General features: G+C 43.6%; 1 protein-coding gene across 1 annotated transcript; it reads right to left on the minus strand.

Moving 5' to 3' along the window:
- Positions 1 to 1765: 1765 nt before the first annotated feature.
- On the minus strand, positions 1766 to 12750 carry epoa (erythropoietin a). The gene is made up of 5 exons (XM_080547470.1): positions 12615 to 12750; positions 7336 to 7466; positions 7100 to 7189; positions 6778 to 6942; positions 1766 to 2757 (listed from the first exon to the last, which is right to left on the minus strand). The coding sequence occupies exons 1-5, from the start codon at positions 12634 to 12636 to the stop codon at positions 2608 to 2610; spliced, it is 558 nt and encodes a 185-aa protein (XP_080403596.1). The 5' UTR covers positions 12637 to 12750; the 3' UTR covers positions 1766 to 2607.
- Between the last annotated feature and the right edge of the window lie 9985 nt (positions 12751 to 22735).

The raw sequence follows: 22735 nt of genomic DNA on the forward strand, positions 1-22735 counted from the left end.
CTCATTTTTATGTCATAAAATAAAATGTGTGAAACAACATGGTTGAACTGACCCATGTCCCTCATTTTTTACAAGCATATGAAAATGAGCGATGACCGTCACAGTCTAACATGCATCAGTAGTTTACAACTGCATTTGAAAAAACATTGACATCATTAGCCTGGGCTAGTCCCCCACTAACCAATACAACCAATAATAATTTACTTAATAATGCCCCACTTACATGACTGACAAGTGGAAGCAGAATAATCATCACATGGTAACAGTGAATGTCCACTTGGTGGGAGTAGAACATCGTTGTCTGTCTCTCTGCTCCATCTATTTCACCCTTGAGCCATGGTCCTGATAACAAGCAAGCTGAGCTGTAACGGTCTATAACTGATATTCGAAGTCATCACCATGGGAGAATACAACGTTAGATTCGTCATTTCAATCCAAGGGAAATGAATTCAAACAGAACATTAGGAAATGGTGCCATATTCAGATTCAGGATAGAGAGGTGGGTGGAAATGACCTGTAGGCTATAATGCTGTATTTAAGCATTATTACTTTTATTTTGAATGTAAACAAATTATATTTGATATTGGAATTCACGGAATAAAAAAACAAAAAACAGTTAAACGACAATTACTAACGACGAGATGTCTCAGCGTCACATTGATTAATGAAACAGAAGATGTGTTTGTGTAAATATTATAGTTATGTAAGCTGCAGATTATAGGTAAGTTATTGTAGTGATTGTTGAGTACCTTTGGATCCCTTGAGCAGCAGTTCAGGAGCAGAGTTAATTCGGTAGATGTCATTCTTCCTTTTTAATTGTCCTACCACCCTCGATAAGTGGAGCGAGGTATGTTATGTATTTAAGTGTTTCATGTATTTATGTGTTCCATGTATTTTGATGTAGCGTGTAACCGTAAAGTGTGCCTTTCCATGTATAATATTAGTTTGTAGTTTCACGGTGTTCGATGAGTCTATTGCTACTATGTGGAAAGATGCAGCAATAAAAGCACCCATCAGAGACTCTCCAAGCTTTGTTTATTAACGAAAATATCGAGGGCAGCTACAATGGGTATGAGTCATATTTCACTTTTTGGACTGTTGAAGTGATCTAACCCTAACCCCAAATCAAGGGTTTCTTTCCCCATCTCAGAGTGGAGGTAAGCAGGACAGTGAAACACATGGAAAGCAAGGCACTTATCCAACAATCTGACAAACTTCCTCGTGCCTTGTTTTCATCCATTCTTTTTTATCTAAGAATAATATTTTGTATTCAAATACCAAATGGCACTGTCAGACAGAAAAAACTACAGCAAAACAAAAAAACAGGAAAAAAAACATCCTTACAAATCTGCACTGTGACTAGGAGACTCTCAAATAGGAAACAACAAAGCATGACAAACGTATTTGAAAAGATCCACAGTGAGGTTGATTGGCTGATTGGCTCCTGCGTGAATGAAGGAGAGACAAGCAGACAGGCAGGATGTTCATCATCATCAAGGACCAATCAATATTGTTCCTGGCAGTCCTGCTATCTGCGTAGACCTCTATTTGAACACTGGTCCGTGTGAGCCTGATGCACACAGATTATCACTCAACAGCTTCAACGTTCTCACGTAAGCCCCCCTCCTGACCTCTTCCTCCTTTACCCCATCTGATAAAGACCATCCTGACCCCCACCCCCACCCCCCCTTTCTTCAATTGGTGAAGAATTTAGTAAAACTGTCACAAACATCAACACAAATACACAGGGAAACAGCAGTGCACAAAAGGATATGATGTGTACAAATACTCTTACAACAATGTTCAGCAGTGTAATACATTGAGTATGTTCAGGAGCGACATCCATAACGAGGCTTCAGGAGCTACATCCATAACGAGGCTACTAGGTCCTAAATCATAACAATTACAGTTCCTGGAGCTTAAAAGTAGAATATAAATAATAAAGTAGAATATAAATCTCTATAAATAGTCATTACAAAAGCAATATAAAAGACATTTAAAGACAGACAATGAGAAATCAATAAGAAAAGTACTGTTAGACAAGTTTTGTATACTGACTATGAGGCGTGGCTGTGAAGTGTGAAAGGTTTGTGGTATAGGCCTCATCCTGTTACGAGATACGCAATCATCAATCATTATTGAGGAGTAGATCTCAGTCAAGGTGTCATGTGCAATCCATTTTGAGGAGCAGTGTTTGGGGATAGTAACTAGGGTGGATCTCAGAGTCCTACTCATGCTAAAACACAGACACACAGACAAATTCAAACATACACTTACACACACAAAGTGCAGAAGACCGCCCATTGAAGAGCTGTAAAAGCAGTACATTCTCTGGGTCTCATTCCTTGTACTGTAGGTGTGTGGCTGAGATTCACCACAAACTTCCCTCATGTCTATATTCCAAGGTGCTGCCTGCTCTGGTCCTTCTAAAGCCCATTCAGGACTGTTTCGTCCATACAGCTTCATCCTCTCCAGTGAGGTTGATTTAGATCCAGTCCACACGCCCTCCTCTGTGAGTTCTACCTGGAAGTATGCAGTCAATAGTGCCCAGTCCCACCCTGCCATGGGAAGCTGCAGTCAGCTTGGCCCAGACTCAGAGGGACCCAATCAGCTGGAGTCATGGTGGCAAGCAGACGCGTCGTACATCAAGAGGTTCACTTTCCCTCGCAGGAAGTTGAGGTGGACTTGAAGCAAATTGAAGGCGGATGATACCGCCCAGGTCTCGACGCCCGGCTCTCCGGCTGTAGGGGTGTACTCCTGTCAGGACACACAGGAGGGGAAATATCAGTTATGCAAATCGGAATATTGAAACTAGAATATAAACCAAAGTATTTCAGTCTGATTAAAGACAAAAAATACCCTCCATGTTATCTTATCGCAGCCTGAATAAAGACATTTTTTAACTTTTATCAGCAGTATATCACCAGGGTAAAAGCTGAATGTTAGTTTGATGTCTGTATGGTGGTGAAACTGCCCTTGAGTCTACATTTCAATGCAGAGAGAGCTTAGTTTGTCTTTCCATGGCCTTGGCGCAAACTCAGTTGACCCTGCTGCTGTTGACCTTCCTACTGCTTCTATCTAAGCACTAACATGGATAGAGGTTCTTCTGAATATATACAGTGCCATGTGTACAGTAATTAATGGGACAGTGAAGCATTTTTAGAAATGACCACACTTTTCATAGTCCCCATACATAATCCCCCCCCCCCCAAAAAAAGTTATGGGACAATTGGCTTGACAGGTGATTCTGGTCACATCATTTGAGCAGGCATCAATGTCTTGTATTGATTCTAGGCTTTGCAATTGTCTTTAGAATCTGCTATTGGTGTGTCAACATGAGGACCAACGAGGGGTTAATGAAAGTCAAATAAGTCAGTATTAGGCTGAAGGAAAAAATTATATCAGAAACAGACAAAACCTTCAACTCGCCAAAATCAACCGTTTGGAACATCATTAAAAAGAAAAAAGGCAAGGAATAGTACTACACTAAACTACTAAAAGGACTAAATTAAAAACTAGAGGGGACAGAGCCTTCTCTAAGGCCGCCCCTAGGCTCTGGAATAGTCTCCCCCTCCACATCAGAGCCGCCGAGAGCATTGAGGCTTTTAAAAAACTAGTCAAAACACATATTTTCTCCCTGGCCTTTGACCTGAGGTGAGCCTGCCTTCCCGACACTGCACTCTTTGCACTTTTATTTGTACTGCACCTTGCTTTTAGTGTATTTTTCTATTTTATCAGTTTTCTTTCATCTGTATTTTATCTCTTTTATCTTGTTTTTCTTTTTATATTTTATCTGTTAAGCACTTTGGGCGGCTCTTGTCGTTGTACATTTTGTGCTATATAAATAAACGTTACTTACTTACTTACTTACAGTGGATGACCGAAACATGTTCACCATAACTAAGAAAAAAACCCAAACAACTGTCCCACAGGTCAGGGGGGAGGCGTGAACGTGTCAGAGGCTGTCCCACAGGTCAGGGGGGAGGCGTGAACGTGTCAGAGGCTGTCCCACAGGTCAGGGGGGAGGCGTGAACGTGTCAGAGGCTACGATCCGCAGAACAGTCACCAGCCAAACTATAGAGGCTTCACTGTAAGGTGCAAACCACTAGTTATCCTCAAACAAGGATAGTCATGTTTGCTAAAGAGCCCACACAGGTCTGGGAAAAGGTATATGGACAGAAAAGAAGATACCAAACTGATTGTAAGTGGAAAGTTTGGAGAAGATTTATAGCACACCACCTCATCTGTGAAACATGTTTTGGACATGTATAGCTGCTACTAGAACTGCTAACTCGTCTTAATTGATGATGTAACTGCTGAAGGCAGTAGCAGAATGTATTCTGGAGTCTACAGAAACATCTTGTCTGCTTAACAAGCAAATGCCTCCAAACTCATCAGATGGGCTTCATCATATAGTAAGACAATGATCCTAAAACACATGGCCATAGCAACTAACCTTAGTTTATCAGGGCCAAAAAGTGGCAAGTTCTTGACTGGCCAAGTCAATCTTCAGATTTAAATCCAATTGAACATGCAAAAAGACCTCAAAACAAACAACAACTGAAGATGACTACAGTACAGACCTGGCAGAGCATCACCAGAGAAGACACCCAGTGCCTGGTTATAAACCTGCAGATCAGAGGCATCTGCCATCACAGTCGCAGTTTCTCATTTCTCTAATTATGTGCGTACGCATGGGCGGCGGCGATTCTACATTAGGGGCAGGGGCAATGCCCCACCAGGTGGCACTGTGATGGAAGATGCTCGTTACATTTGAACGTTGTGGCAACATTTATTTTATATTTAATACAAAATAGTGATTCAATGGTGACATTGGTGTGTATAAATACAATAAACTTGACTCACAATCCTTATAGTGCTGTTCTCTAGTGTGAGTGTCTGTTCTCGCGGTCCGGACCGCGCTGCAGACTGCACTCTATGTCCTTTATCTCTTCTGTCGGGCAGTGGAGCACTATGCCCCTTGTTGCTAGAGTAACGTGGATAGTAGGGGGTAGTGGTGGTCTAGTGGATAGTGAGTTGGACTTGGGATCGGAAGGTTGTGAGTTCAAATCCCGCCTGAAGCCACACCACTACTAGTGTGCCCTTGGGTAAGGCACTTAGCCCTCAGTTACTCCAGGGGGAATGTCCCTGTAATTCGTAATTGTAAGTCGCTTTGGATAAAAGCGTCTGCTAAATGGCAAAATTAAAATTAAAATTAAAATTAAACGTGAGCGTGATTGACGTAAGCAGGGAAAAATTACATTGGGTGATGGGGCAGAAATGTTTATGCCCAATAATGAATTCTAACTAGCAACAGGTGTCGGAAAGATATTAAACGCTAATGACGTTAACCTGGACTGACGTGACAGGAAATAATGTCAAAGCAATTTAGTTGACTGTACGTCTGACGTTAATGCTAACTAGCTAACAATGAATCATGTAGATTATTTGTTGACCGTGCGGTTTAGTACATTGAGTTAAGAAGAGAAGTTGGAGATAACTTTTTGACATTGAAGAGGATTAAGACATTCGCAAGAAACACAATGGGACAACAGTGACTGAATGCCCTTGCCAAGCTTTCCATTGAAAATACATTGATCCAGGGATGGATTTCAACAGTTAAGTCATTGAGAGGTTTGCTCACGCAAACCCCCGCGCTACCATCCTATTCAAGTGAGGTATGTTTGGACATGTATGACAAATGGACAGTGCACGGTTCACTGTAGACTATATTGGTTTTGTTTTGTAGTCATTTTAAATGTATTATACTGGCTATGATATCAAGTGGAGAACCAAATGTGACACTTTCTAATGCTTTGGTCCTCATATCGGGATCCGATGTAATGATCAGACTTTTCTTTCGAAAACATGTGAATACCTTTCCACGTTGTTGAAAATCAATGACACTTCGCTAGTCAACTAACACAGCTTGTTTTGTGAGCCTGCTAACAATGTAAAGTAGTGTTATAGTTAACTAGGTAGCAGTGGGGATTACTCACCGAATCCATTGTGTTTCAGTATTTTGGCTTGACTAGCAAGTTTGTGTTGTGATTCTCAACAACGTTGAAACATACTTCCGTGTTTCAAAAGAAAAGTCTGAACATTTTGATTGGTTGCCAATATGAGGACCAAAGCATCAGAACGTGTCACAAATATTATGTGTAGGGCTAATGCCTAGACCTGTTACTTGTTGCTTTCAGAATCCATTTTTTGAAATAGTGACGTGATACAAAACTGCCCCTCCAGAAATGCCATGCTAAAATTGCCACTGCACACGGGTCAAAGTGTCCATGGTGGACGTCAAGTTTGGTTTTTTATAAATCCCAAAGTTTGCTTAGAAAGTGATGCCTACGCAACATTTATAAATCAGGCCCACTAGAGAATCTATTAAGACATAACCTGGAGGATTGCTTGAGAGAACAGATCATGTTCTAAATAATAAACATGTGTGCTTAATTTAGACATTATATGAATCTGTCCCATTACATTTGGTGCCTTGAAAAAGGGGGACTATGTAGAAAAAGTGTTGTAATTTCTACACAAATACCATCAAATAAAAAACAGAGAATCTCTCCTTTGATCTCATAGTAATTGTTTGATTTCGAAAAAACTTTTGGAGTATAGAGCTAAAAGAAGACAACATGTTTCACTGTCCCATTACCTATGCATGGCACTGTATATCCACTATAACAACTTGATCACCAGACCTATGATACACAGCAACAGTGATGGAATACCAATCCACTTATGACCTGATTTGACCTGGCCCTGGCTCACCTGGATGTTGAGTCTGCGCAGTACCCGCCTGATGGTGGCGATGTTTCTGATGCTGTTGTCTATGTGGCTCTGGAGTGCTGTGTTGGTGATGGAGGCCCGCAGAGAGCTAATGGTCTGGTCCAACAGCCACAGGCCAGACTGTACCTCCTGAGCTTTCTCCGCTGCCTGTCAGAACACACACATGTGTTCATGCGCACACGCACACACACACACACACACACACACACACACACACACACACACTGATATTGTGCTTACAGAAGAGAGGTGGCTAATTCGAAGGTGAAGCACATTCTTAGGCAGATCCCTTATTGTTACTCACATTCTTGCCCTGCCAGACGATTAAGTCCACTTTGCTCTGGGGAACAGTGACAGGCCCTACAAGAAGACCACACCCCTCTTTACACGTTTTCTGGAGGGAGGGGGGGATTAGAAGGAAGAGAAAAGGTTAGACAATGTTAGAATCATGAGATGTCTGTATGTCTGTCTGTCTGTGTTTTTGTGTGTTTGTTTGTGTGTGTGTGTGTGTGTGTATGTCTGTCTGTGTTTGTGTCTCACCATGGCAGCCTCTGCATCTTGAGCCTCCTTGATGAAGACATCTAGGACCCGTAGGTCACAGACAGGCTTTAGGGGCGCCGGCAGGCCTGGTCGGGTCCACTCCAACACCATCAGCAGCAAGGCAAAGAGTCCTGTGGACACACACACACACACACACACACACACACACACACACACTGGGCCTTCAACAAACATCGCCTCAACCCTGCAACTGAAGCAGCTCTCTGCCCCACCAAAACTGTGTTAGAATGAATATCCAAGCAAATCAATCAAGAATAGACAATGCATACAGAATACACACATAGGGCTTTCACACCGGCAAAGAACCGTGCCGGTTCGCGTTCGCGTTTGGGAACCTCCGAACGTTGGCGCTGTCTGGCGAACGAGCCCGCGTTCATACACTGGCTTGAACGCGGGCTCGTTCGCCAGACAGCGCCAACGTTCAGAGGTTTCCGAACGCGAACGCGAACCGGCACGGTTCTTTGCCGGTGTGAAAGCCCTAACAGTGCACTGCACTCTGTGTATCTGTGCCCACAGCTGAGGGGCCTTGATGGCAATTGGCCACAAGGTAGAGAGATTCATTCTAATAATTCTAAGCCTTCTGGCACCGTTTATTGTACTTGCAGTCGAGCAAGATGAATGTAAAGATTCTCAGAACGATTTATAAAAGCTTATTTCCTCTGGAACATAGTGATAGCAATAACAATTATGAAAAAAAGGTCACAGCATACATTTGCATGGAATTAATTGAACATTGGCTTGGAGCTATGCATTCTGGCCTGTGCATGTAAGTATCATCCTCCTATGTGCTAAGTCTCACCTGATATCATTCTACCCTCACCCCCTCCCTCTTCCTACTCTCACCCCCTCCCTCTTCCTACTCTCACCCCCTCCCTCTTCCTACCCTCACCCCCTCCCTCATCTTACCCTCACCCCCTCCCTCTTCCTACCCTCACCCCCTCCCTCATCCTACTCTCACCCACTATCCCGTGAGGACATCCCATAGTCCTGATGGTAATCACGCTGAACCGGAAACACAGTTACTGACGTCAATGCTATCCTCACGCGTTTACAAAGCCTTCAGTCATCATAATAGGAGCACCATCAGACTGAGAAACAAGATGGTCTCAGATCCCTCACATGACCTCCATGAGGAGTACCAAATGATGCCCTTCAGGAGATGCTGCAGGTTGCAAACGCGTTGTTAGGATCTTGAAACATCGGGGGCTTAGCCCAGCCCATGTTTTGTAGATGCGCTAGATGGCAATTTGTCTTCCGGGGCTATTCATAAAACATGTGGGGCTATAGCCCCGGTTGCCCTGGACTAACGACGCCACTGGGTTGCAGAAATGCAAACGCAACAGATATAACAACTCCTTCATCCCATACTCAACCCAGCTGCTCAATCATAGGTTAGTTGTTTGGGTGTCACAGAGTCGAAAACCAAAACCATTGTCTTCGTTGGCCAGGGGTGTCAGCAATTCAAAGAGGGTGGCATCACCGCGGGATCCCAACTAAGCTTTGGTTTATACATTGCGCTGCATAAATAATGGCCGTTTTTTTCGACCTTTGGCTCTACATTCCAAGAGTTTGAATTTGAAATCAAACAATTACTATTCAAAGACAGATTTTCAGCTTTTATTTGATAGCATTGCGGACAGATCATAAATTACAACACTTTTTATGCATATTGCCCCTCTTTCAGGGTACCATAAGTGATGGGACAGTCGGCTTGACAGGTGTTTCTGCGTCTGTCTCTGGAGTCTGTGAATATCAGGACCAGAGACACAAGGAAAGGCAGGGAAGCCATAATGTGGCTGAAACATCAGAAACACCAAAACCTTCAACCTAACAACACCTTCAACCTAACAAAACCTTCAACCTAACAACATCAACAGTTTGGAACATCATACAGGATGACCTGTCCTGGAAGATCAACACAGCAGCCATCATCAAGAAGGCACAACAGCGGCTCTACTTCCTGAGAGTCCTCAGGAAAGACCACATCGGACAAGAGATGCTGGTGGCCTTCTACCGCTGCGCAGTGGAGAGCATCCTCACCTACTGCATCTGCGTGTGGTTCTCCAGCTGCACAGCCGCAGAGAGAAATGCGGTACAGAGAGTCGTGAGATCGGCCCAGAAGATCACCGGCGCCCCCCTCCCCTCTCTGGAAGAGCTGTACAACACACGCTGCCTCAGGAAGGCCTCCAAGATCTCCAGAGACCCATCCCACCCTGGGTACGAACACTTTGCTCGGCTGCCCTCGGACAGGCGGTTCAGGACCATGTTCGCAAGGACAAACAGACTGAGGTATAGCATAGCATAGAGTACAGCACAGTGTTTTATTTGTATAGCATAGTATAGTGGATAGTGTACATAGCCTTTATTTATGTAAACCAGCTCTTTTCCCTTCTTGTTTTTCGTTTTTTTTTCCTAGCACCAGGGGAGCCCCCCCTCCCAAATTTCGTTGTTTGGTACCTGTACTATATCAATGACAATAAAGACCATTCATTCATACAAAGAAAGAAAGTACTGGTGAGCTCTGAAATCACAAACTGGTAGGCCATGGAAGATTTCTACAGTGGATCACCATGATTAAAAAAAGAAAACAAAAAAACCCCACTATTATTAACTGCAAAAACAGGATGGCCAGGTTACAGATTACAAAAACAATGACCTAAAAGAGCAACAAACAAAAAAAGGTCTTATGGACAGATGAAACAAAGATGGACATATTGTACCAGAGTGAAGGCAAGAGTAAAGTGTGGAGAAAAAAAGTTGCCCAATATGCCCAATATCCACAGCATACCACCAGGTGTTATGGCTTGAGCATGCATGGCTGTACAGAAACATCTTGTCAGCCCAAGTACAAGCAAATGACTCCAAACTCATTGGACGGCGCTTCGTCATACAGCAGAACAATGACCCAAAAAGGAGACTGAAGGCAAAACGTCATCAAAACAAACAGCTGAAGATGGCTGCAGTACAGGCCTGGCAGAGCATTACTAGATAAGATACCCAGCTTATGTTGGGATCAATGGGTTGCAGACTTCAGACTTTGTCGACCAAATACTAAACATGAGTGTTTAATTTGGACATTTGTGACATGGACTGGTGAACTGGTTCCGCATGCCGGGAATTCTCAAGTTGCGCAAATGACCAAAAAAGTTTTTTTTTTCATATTACGAAAGTTTAAGTGTTGAAGAGCCCACTCAATATAACAAACAACAGTTTTAGGATCACTAAATACTTATAATTTGTGAATTGGATTCACTGTATCACCTGCCATCCTGCTTCTAGGCTACTGGGTTAGTGATACATGGTTTGTAAACAAACAAAATGATGTGAGGTTATGTGTTTTTAGCATGTTGATGTTCTATCAGCATGTTATAATGTGCTAAACATGCTGTTACATGTTCATAGCGGTGTTCTTTCTTAGCTGCTAGCTAGCTACCAACGCGATGGTAGGAAGTGCTGTTTTGATTCAGAGTGATTTTCTCCAGTAGCCTATTTGGTTTGAGGATTAACATTCCAGATATGCATATCTTCTCCTATTTTCAGATTTCAATGTATGACACATCATATGAAAGCTTACAATCTGCACTAAAAAACAGAAAAATGTTTGCTTTTTTACCAGACCCTGTTACATATAGTCATTACAACCATAAGGAAGCATTTAGAAAGCTTGAATGTTACATACTGGACCTTTAAGTATTCATTGCACTCATATGACCTTACACCTCATTCCAGTCAAGGAGGTTGAGCGTGATTTGGAAAGAGCAGGATAACTGACCTTATTTAGGAATCATTCTGTTCGACAAGTTGACCAGTGTGAAACTCCGACCTTTGCCCTTTCAACACCATGGCTACGTGTGTGTGACCATGAATAAGAGAATGTGTGTGCTGTCACACCCCCACACTCCCACCCCCCACAGACACCCAGCTCCTACAAACACAGACACCCAGCCCCTACATCCTGCATTACTGACCTGGGGACGCTGCCAACCACGTAGTGTGAACATGACAGGAGTCTGTACTCTAGGAGCGTGGCCAAAGTGAAGGGTAACAGGAACACTGCCAACATCAAACACCAGCAATTTGCTTCTATTTTTTGCTGTTCTAGTAGAGTTCTAGTTTAGCTGTGCGCACTTGGCAAACTCCTACACCTTGGCAAACTCAAAAACCAGAGCATGGGCAGATTACTTCCCAAAGGTCACCAAGCTGTCAGAGATGCTGTTGTGAGAGGACTCATAGCCTGATCAACTCTTGGCAGTTGATAATCTAAATGACTGTTACATGACCTTGGTTTAGTCTCAAGATTATGCACGTTCATCCTATTGGAAGGGTGACAGTGCAGTTATGTTTAACTATAGCTCAGTAAAACTAGTGACTTCCTCTCATACAGAATGAAAGTCACCAAGAAGTGAAAGGGTTAGGGTTTGGGTTAGCTATCAGGGATCAGATACCAGGTCACACTGAGGTGTGACATCATTTCCTGGACGAGCTCCCATAGCTAGCAAAAGGTCTGGCCGGGGAACCCCAAACCTTTCCTGCAAAGTCACAGCTTTTGTGGAATTTACAGTCATCATTTAGAGTCATCCTCTGTATAGGCAGATTCAGCATTTAGGGAACCCTCCCTTCCTCTCTGCCAAAGAATGCAGAGTCATTCTAGATAGAGAATTCACAAATGTCCCCTATGATGTACTAAAAATAAAGGAACCACATGTGTGATGGCTGAGCCAAGGATATCTGAGCGATAGGCCAACTCATTCAAAATATATCAGTGCACGCAATGCTCGTCAATTGTTATTGCAGTGTGACAAAAATCTGTTGATTCTTTTTTGTATCCATATGAAACCAAGTACAAAATTGTACATGTGGTAGCGCAACTCAAATAGTTCAGTGGGACCAGAACGGTTCTGGGAGACCCATGCGTAAAGCGCTCCATTGAGCTGGACCCGGGAATAAAGAGCCATGTCTCGCCTCATTACTGATGGAGGGGAACTTGTTCAATGAGCTCTAGCTCGGTCAGCCCTGGCAGTGGGATGAACTGCTTTTTACAATAATAGTTGCAAACAAATTGCTCACTAATTGAAACACAAATGTTAAGTTATCAAAGAGATATTGAAGACGGCATAGAATCGGAAAATGTGTCAAATATTAATTTGCAACTGACACACAGCCATTCGACTATGTCCATATTGTTCTAAATGACAGCTTCGTAAATATCTAACTCATGCATTTTGTTTTGACTAGATGAATAATTAGTGTGTTCTTACCTTTACTCGAATTGTGGAACATTCGCAAAGTGGTGCCGCATGTTTTAAGCACATTGCAAACAATGATCAAGTATGTTCATAAACTCAAGTATGGCAAAAGGCATCGGTCCATTCAGATCCAACCCATGCCCAGTGCGCTTGTCCACTGTCTCCTGCTGCTGTGCGCGTCTCCAAGCTCTAAATACGGCAGGACTCATCGGAGGGAACATCAGTCAGGCATTGCAACACTGCCGCCTTGGCAAGCCGCTAAAATTAATATTGACCTCCCAGTCCCTCAGCATAGTGATAAGGCAAGATACTAGCCGATAAGGATGAGCCTAGACTACTCGAATTACGCGCCAAGCGACAGGAGCGCTAAAACATCAACTCCAGCCGTCCTTGTGTAAACCATGAAAGAAGTCTATATTAAACTCCATGAGGAAAGTAGGATGCTAAGGCATTTCATTTACTCACTGCAGGGAAACTCCATATCGGAATCGCATAGTCCCTCACAGGGTCCTCGCTGTTTCTCCCATTGGCCCGTCTATTGCTCATTAATTGCCACCGAAGCTCTTTTAAGGATTTGTCCCAGGGTTTCCACTTATCCGGTAGGTGTTTCTAACCTATCCGTTTCATTTTTTTTAAAATTAATGACTATGATCATAACATGGTATTGTCCTGTGATGATTATCTGAACTACTTCCTCTGTTTTTCTTTCATTGTCATCCAAATATTATCCTTGTTTTCAAACAATAGTCCCCAGATGTAGGCTAAATAATGTCTCCAAAAAGCCCGTATAGACTTCCGATTCACCAGTTTTCTATTAATGATCCTCTGGACATGTCAGTCAGACTATAGCCTATCAAATATATAATAGAGGCCTATACAATTATCACATATCTAAACTTTAGACAGAACCACCTGTAAGCTATGATCCACTCATAACGCACACCAGCACGTTTTACATTTTTGATCACAATAAGGACAAGCAACTGATGCAAAAGGTGCGGAGACTAGCTTTAGAAAAAGTGTGTTGGCGACAGTACGGAATTCGTCACCCCGTGGCATTCCCCAGAGGTCTATTGTCAGCACCTTGCAGCTTTGTTCTAAGACGCCGACATCCCCACCCAGTTCTGTTGACGTGGGGGTCTCCTGCTGTCCTGGAGCCACGCGCGGCGGGGGTGGGGAGACCTTCCTGCAGGCCTGGGGGTCCATGGTTCTAATAAACCTTGGTCACTGTCCTGCACGTTCACAAATGCGTGAACGTGCATCAACACAACATTGCTCTCAGATATTTGAGATGTTTGGATATTGACCAAAATAGATGTCAGACTTGAAGGAATTATCAGTATTATAGCAATGTTAGATCAGATGTGTTGTTATAGACTCGTTTTTAACAAAACATTTAATTACACCTGTTACTAGTGAGAATGTATATTAGCCTATCCTACATTGATTATACCTATAAGCTATCATCAAACCAAAATGGTTTAGAGTCACATGGTTCCTCGCCCAGGATCTAATATAGATAATAACCTAAGCCAGAGAGAGGGGTTTACATAAATTTACATTGGCTCACATCCAAATGAAATGAAGGCCAAATTGTGCAGGCGCACGTATCCTAAATGATTGGTTTGCAAATATTTGGACAAAGGGATTCTTGGAAATGACTAGTTTTCACTCTGAAACTCATTTTAAAATCTGGATTAAAACAGTCATGACATATTATGAACAATTAAGTCACTGTTATGTAATATGTAGGTTACCTAACCCTAACCCAATGACAACCTGAGAACCAACAGTAGCCCATGCCTGCTGGGAGTGATCAGCATCACCTAATAGAATGCACGTATCAGGAAGACTGTTCATCCCCAATATCAGCATTGAAGACAGCATTCGTAGAATTGTTTCCTCTAGATATAGTCTCCCATTGATACACTGAAACATTCATTTCATTGTTGTCCCATGAAAACTAGCGTGGCTTTTCTGATAGAGGTCAATATGATGCTGTATTTTTCTGTAGACCACAGAATACTACGCTACACTTGGAATACTTTAGTGCTAACTCTTGCTAATTGTTGTTGTTTATGCTAATATTTGACAATGCTTTCCCCAGACAATTTACCCTAACCATAACCACTCATTAATGCCTAACCTTAAGGAAATGAATGCCTAACCTTAACTTTAAGTTAATGCCTAATACTGACTAACCGCAATGCAAGTCGTAATTCATGTAACTCTTACGCAACGTAACTTAGTTTTTGATATATCTTACGTCAAAACAGGTGGTCATGATATATAATATATATTATATAACTACTATGTTGCGCCTACAGCCTACAGTTGCCTACAGCCTACAGTTGCGTCTACAGCTGCATTCATAGCCAGTTACCGAAACCTTTAGTGTTTATTTGATTCATTAACAGTACCATAGACTGAATCACAGCACCTCAGCAGACAGACCCAGCGGCATCCAGTGGACACTGTACTCCCAGCTGGAAGATCTTGACTTCGCAGACGATCTCGCTCTCCTTTCATCCAACCATACAGGCTAAAACTGAAAGGCTCAACAACTTTGCCAGACAGGTTGGATTCAGCATCAACACCTCCAAAATGCAAGTGAACTCCATCCCCACAGCACCCATCCTTGTGATTGGGGAACCACTTGAGGTTGTGGAAGACTTCACCTCCCTGGGCAGCCTCATCAGTAAGGACAGCGGGGCTCAAAAAGACATCAAATCAAGGCTAGGAAAGGCTCAGGGTGCCTTCTCCCAACTCCGTTCCATCTGGAGGTCCAAGCAATACAGCCTTAAAACAAAGACGTTCTTGTATAACAGCAATGTCAAGTCTGTTCTGCTGTATGGTTCAGAGAGCTGGTGAGTGGAGACATGAGGAGAGTGGAAGTTTTTCACAACGGATGCCTCAGATGAATATGCCAGATCTTTTGGCCTAACAAAATTTCCAGCCATCAACTGTACTAGAAAACAGGTAGCCGGAGCATCACCAAGGAAATTACACACAGACGTTTGAGATGGCTAGGACATCACAAGAGGGCTCACAAAAGTCACCTTAAGATGGACGCCACCAGGCAAAAGAACATCTGGGAGGCCCAAAACAACCTGGCGCAGAACTGTGATGCAATAGTTGGAACAGATGAACCTGTCATAGGGAGAGGAGCAGCATGCTACCAAGGACCGAATGCAATAGAGATCTCATTGAAGCCTTAAGTCCCATAGAGGATGAAGAGGAGTAAGTAAGTAAGTAGCTAGGAATGAGTAGCGATTATGCTAACATGAATGTTGTAGGCATTTCCATGCTAGTAGGGGATAAAATACATTTAGAGAGTGTTTTGTTTATTATTCCCTGAATCTATTATGACTAATGGACAAAGTAACCTGTGACACAAAGCAAACTACTGAATGAATGAATGAATGAATGAATGAATGAATGAATGAATGAATGAATGAATGAATGAATGAATGGTCTTTACTGAAGACATATGTAAGAATGCAATACCCACAATGACCTGTCTGTTTTTTTGTTCTTTGTTATTCATGTAAAAAAAGAAAAGAAAAATAAAGTATAAAAAAAAGAGAGTGTTTTGTAGTGTGTTTTTGTTATATACAAACTGTAGTGTCCAGACATCCTCATTTTCAACTGCATTAGCCTCCATCTTGTTGTGAAATGTGTGTTTGAAACGCCCCTCCTTTAACCTGATTGATCGGCTGGTGTAACAAGGAAGAGGATAGGAGAGATGATGAACCCCTGTCTCACTCCGGACTGCACGGAAAACCACTCAGAGATGGTATGGTGCCCATGATGACACTGCACTCAAAATGTTCATAGAATGTTTTTATGATTGTGATGATCTTTGGTGGTATTCCATAGGAGTGTGCAGTATCTTCCAGAGAGTGTTTCGGTGGAACACAGATTTAAACAAATTTGTGAACACAATTTGAGAGAAATAGGACCTTTTGTGTACATAGAAAAGATCTTTGATTTCAACTCGTGGAAAAATTGGAGCAAAAACAAAAGTGTTGCGTTTGTATTTTTGTTCAGGGTAGTATAGCTACATATAATGGACTATTGGTGTGATAGAAGGCACCCAAATGCTTTATACATGGATGTATTTATGTCATTGCTGGTTGACAGACAGTGGTAAAACAACATGTTTTACTGAGCAACGGAAAAATAAACGTTCCATTTACATTTACTACGTGAACGGGGCGCCTATATGATGCCTGTCCTCAGTCTGCCCTCTCAAACTCTATTGTGACCCGCCTAAAGCAGCTTCCTGGAAATTCTTGCTGTGAGTCATGAGAGGAGGGGGCTCTGAGGAGCAAAGAGATCCTTTTACGTCACTGAGGAAGTAGTGGTATGTTTGGCTGTGTCATATCAGGTGTCATGCTGGAATGCTTAGTGACACAACCTTACTAAAACAAACACTGAGAACCTGATGCTGTACTGTAGACATGGCCAGTTCACACATGTACAGTTCATGTACTATAACAACATACTGTAATACAAACACACACACACATTTACATTTACATTTTTGGCATTTAGCAGAAGCCTTATTCCAAAGCGACTTACCATCGTTACATTTGTCTAAGTGACAGCTGTGGGAAGCTCGTTCCACCAGCGGGGAGCCAATATAGTGAAGAGACGGGACCGGGCAGCACGCTGCCACATTGGCGTAGAGGTGGTGGGGCCAGTCGGCCAGCAGAGGTGGAGGAGCGGAGTGAACGGGCTGATGTTTGGGGGGTGACCATTGCTTGCAGGTAGGCAGGGGCTGTCCCTTTTGCCACCCGGGAGGCGAGCACCAGGGTTTTGAATCTGACATATACACACACACACACACACACACACACAGCATTGTGAAAACTGTGCTTGAATAGTAATCCTCCATTTGCTAGTTGCGTCACAATTTAGCCAATCTCACAGACAGCTCTTTACATCGTCATGCTTCTCTTCCTGGCCCTGCCTCTCTGACGGATTGTTGTACTGTTTGCTCAAACTCAGGGCTGTTTGCTTATGCCTGAGCCAAAATGAGAGAGGGGAGAGAGAGAGACAAGGTACGTGCTGCAAGCCATGTGTCAGGGCTGCGGCTGGCGGCGGGGGCAGGGGTGCGGGGGCAGGACAGTCCCGTCGTGGTGACTCTGTGGCTGGGATGTTGAATTGGGGATGATTAAAAAGGGGAGGGGGTGGGGGGATACGAGGGGGGATGAACCCAAGGACACCCTCCCCCCTCCCCCTTGGATTAATAAACAAAGACAGTCGGGAGTCAGTAATGTGCAAACAGGGGGGGGGGGAATCCATACGATAGTAAACAGCAGCAGTGAAAGTGCAGGGCTGTGCAGTCTGCTCCCTTTCTCCCAGATGGGATGTCAGCCAGATCTGCCTTCTGCGAGTCCACTGGCGCGACACAAGACAGGAAACTCACATGAAAGAATGGGGGGACCTGCAGGCAGGAGCCAGGACAGGACAGGAGCCTTTGGGAAGTTGTTGTTTTGGACCAACAGGCGTCCACGGAGAGTATTCAAGCAGTTGGGTCTGGGACAGTTTCCACGTCACGACCGCCACGGCGCATTCTGGTCACCTGTGATCACGGCCACATCCAATACGGACTGTCCAAGGGCAGGAATCTCCTCAATATACCGTAGTTCTCATGAGATTAACGTTACAAAGACATTCTTTTGTATCACTGCCTATCCATATTTTAGGATATAAATTGTGACATTTCGGAACTTCATTATTCACTAAGCCTCATTTGATGGCCATCAAGAGGAATGGGGTCAAAGGAGGACTAGCCTTCTAGATATCTAGTTGATAACCATCATAACTACCTCCTCACTGTGTCGTTATCTATACATGCCCCCCTCAGTCTCTTGTCAACTGCCTGCTCGAAATAAAAACATGGATGTCATCTAACCTACTCAAACTCAACAGCAGAACAACTGAGCTCATGGTTGTGGCACCCAGGGCGCTGCTCCGGAAGGTTGGTGAATTTCTCCTCCAGGTTGACAGCTGCTCCATGTCATGTTGTCATTCTTGACTCCACCCTCTCTTTCCAGTCACACATCAAATACATCACCAAATCCGCCTTCTTCCACCTCAAAAACATTGCCAGACTCCAACTGTCACTCTCTGACTCTCCATGCTCTCTCTCCGAAACTCTCGTCCATGCCTTCGTCACCTTCCACCTGAACTACTGCAACGGTGTCCTGTTCAGGGTACCCAGCAAATCCCTGGACAGGCTCCAGTATGCGCAGAACTCAGCTGCCAGGGTCCTCACACACACCAAGCCCTGGCAGTACATCACCCCCACCCTCATTCACCTCCATTGGCTTCCGGTCAAGTCCCGCATCTCTTACAAAATCCTCCTCCTCACCTACAAATCCCTCCATGCCTGCGCCCCCCAGTACCTATCTGACCTCCTCTGCCAACATACCCCATCCCGGAACCTGCAGTCGTCAGACATGGGTCTGCTCTCCACCCCCTGCACCAACCTGCGAACCTTTGGGGACAGAGCCTTCAGTGTGGCAGCCACCACCCTTTGGAACTCACTCCCCACAGTGATCCGCAACGCCAATACCTTGGACACCTTCAACGCCCCTACCCTGGAAACCTTCAAATCAGCCATCAAAACCCACCTGTTGACCAAGGCCTTTGGCCCCTAGTTTAGCTATTTGGCTTTTTCTCTGTTTTTTCTGTTTTTGTCTGTCTGACTATCTTTCCGTAAATGTGTAAAGCGTCCATGGGTTCCTTGAAAGGCGCTATACAGTATGAATCTAAGATATTATTATTATTATTATTATTATTATTATTATTATTATTATTATGTAGCCCCTCACCCAGGACTAGTGTTAATGCAGCCAGGGGTGTTAAGGGGAAGGGTGAGGAGATGAGGCTTGTGCTCAGCTCGCAGATAAGGAACGCAGGCCAGAAGAGGAAATCTGCCTCACTATTTGGCAGGCTCCATAACATAAACTGTCCCTGTGTCTAGCTGCCCCCCCCCCCAAACCTCTTGACCCTAAGCCGATTGTTTTAGGAACCCCCCTCACCCCACCCCCCCATGCCTATAAATACCAGGCTGCACTTCATCTAGCAGGAGGACTTTAATAGACTGAGAAGAGAAGAACTTTGTCTGCTGATATTAACACCAAGCTAAATGTGAGACAGCCCGATTTACTCTGGCAGGAAACACAACAGAATTATGTTTGGCATTTAACCCCTTACACTCAAGCCTGAGCCAACCCTGTAATTCACCAGGAGGATGAAAATAAACAGATTTGTTTTTACTCTGTGCTCCTGCATGGGGAACGTGGCCAGAAGGGCAGTGGTCGATTCGAAATCTGATTCAATCAATGCAAGAAGGACATTTTATTTAATTATTTCAACTGAACAATCCTCATGGAAAATAATGGACCATTTTAAATCGAAATATTGGAATCTTTATTGAATTCTGCCACTGAGTGAATTGACCCCAATCCTGCTGGCCAGCATGCTAGCTATCAGACTCATACTGGGGAAGATAAACATTTATAATTTACCAAAGTTTTAGTTTTAGCCTCAGTTCTATTGTAGTTCAGTACAATCTACATATCCTCTATGAGATCATTTAGAAAGTTATTTACTAGTGCATGGACGAGCTTCGTTCAAGCAGATCGATTGACATTTCAACTTCTAGCAGGTGTGCAATCAAAACATTACACTACGCCCCTCCTTCAGTACTATAACCTCAAACATTGTACCAATCTACTATGGTTCTAAATAAATAAAGTTGTATCGTAACTGTGACAACAGAGATCTCTTGGATGGTCTATGACTGTAAGCAGCGTACGGCTCACACAGCTGTCATTGCATAACATGGCATAATAGAACACAATCCACTCATGTACCTCTGCTGATCAACAGGTAAGCCTCTCCCAATGCACTCTCCCGTAGGGGAATATAGTTGGCGAAGAAAGTCAACGCAAACATGCTGAAATGCATTTAAAACCTCTGTTCATTGACAACGATGGGTCTCTGAGCCTCTGGAGGATGTCATGGGTTTGGAGGACTGACAAGTAACCAATAGGGCTGTGTGAACATCTAGTTTGCCATTTGGGGGGGGGGGGGGGGGTCCTGCTGACACACAAGGAAACTCCTACACCGCCTGTCGGCCATACTCACTTCCTGTGACGGGGAAAAAGAGTGCGTTTCTTCTGCAGATACTGTAGGAATTTAAAGCACATAAGAAGCTGTACTGGCCAGACATGTTTAGCCTCTGGTTTGTTTATTTGAACATGTCTTGTTTTCATTTCTTTTCACAATGGGAAATCATCTTGGAGATATTTTGGGGTCTCATTCTGACTTCAGGTTCTTTTGTGGGAAGTACAGCGGGATATTATGGGCATGTTATGATTCTAGTTGTAACGATAGAATACTGTAGTATAATGTTTTACCCCATTTCTTTCCATCTTACAGGCAGTATAGGATGTCAAATCAGCCCTAGTTTAGAACACTACATAAACACTACATCCACTGGGCAGAAATGTACGTAAAGAGAAGTATGTGTGGAATTCAACCTACAACCTTATTAGGGATCCAATTCCAATCCAATAAGGCTAAGATTTAAAGTATGATTATTCTCACACACACACACACACACACACACACACACACACACACACAACCCGAACATATTATTATCAGTTTGTTTATTTTCTAAATCATTGTTTTATCTTGGATATACAGTAATAATTTGTATTCCCTCAGGTTGATATCTGTAACCATGCACCTGATGCAACTCAGGCTCTTGTGCTTTCAGGCGGAATGAATGACAGGTGGCCAATCCAATGGGAGTTGGGCATGGTCTGGAGTGGGCCCACTGTGGTGTTTGCCTCCTCCTCTGCTGATGGAGAGAGGAGACAGAACAGGTCCTGATAATCATCATCATGCGGTGGATACATTACACACAGTCACATAGTGTGTCATTTGTTAAATCACTATACATTGATACAGTGTGCTTTAAAACAGAGAATGACCTGTTTCCAGTTGGGTTCTGTGTATGCTGCGGCTGTCGGTCGTTACTGCTGTGTGCTTGAAGCAGTCTTCAGAGTCACAACACTGGCACAGCGCTCTGTCCCCCTCTGTAGCATGCCAGCTGAACAACGCACACATACAAATGAAGACAGGCTCATTGTAATACATGGGATTGAAAGAGGAATGGTATGAAACACGTGTTTAGAATGTCATTCTGGTCCATGGATGACAATGAACCTGTACATGAACCCACACACGTTTTTCTGTTACATCAGTGGATATACTACATAACAATGTAAAACAGTGAATACACAGTTAAATGCTGCCTGTAATCTACATCAAGCAACACCTAAAATCCGGTGTCAATGTCACTAGGAGCACTCGTTAGGCCACACACCTGAATGAGGGGCCATGGAAGGAGCAGGCCTTGTTCAGGTGGTCTGGGGGGTTCCGTAGCAGAGTGGCTCTCAGGTTACAGTTGATGAATATCTGGATGACATCAGGAGGGTAAATGACCAGTTAGATAATGGTACAAGGAGGTGACTTTTGAATGAAGTAGAAGCCGCACACTCTAGTTCCAGATGCAAAAGTGTGGATTTTAATTGACAACGGTTGACAACGGACGGAAGTCTGTTTAAATCATTTATAATGTGTGATGATGTGAGATCCGAGTACTAGTGTCATCTGAGGGTGTCCTGGTGATCCTCTCAGGTAGTCCCAGTACCTGGTCTTGTGAGTCTGATCTGAAGTGGAAGGCATGGACACTGAAGCGGAGAGTGTTCTCTCGTTCCCTTGGGAAGAACTGAGAGGACGAGTTTGGTACCACACTGTCCACAAGGCATCTGCGACACAAGAGCATGACAACGTTTGTGTAACGAAACGTTTAATGCAAAGTGTATTTGTGTCATGAAAAGCACTATATGCAAACGGTATGGATTTTACTGAAAACCTCACTAAATATGTTGTAGGACGTGCCTCTCTTCCACAGGTAATCCTGGGCATTCAGACACAGACTCTCTATTTGACGCACTGACCCATGCTTTGCAATGAATTTGTAGCTGGGAATAGAGAGGGGGTCCGAGTTTAACGTGGCGACACAGTAGTTGACATAGATC

Source organism: Nansenia antarctica (assembly GCF_963989245.1).
Source record: "Nansenia antarctica genome assembly, chromosome: 17".
Taxonomy (NCBI): domain Eukaryota; kingdom Metazoa; phylum Chordata; class Actinopteri; order Argentiniformes; family Microstomatidae; genus Nansenia; species Nansenia antarctica.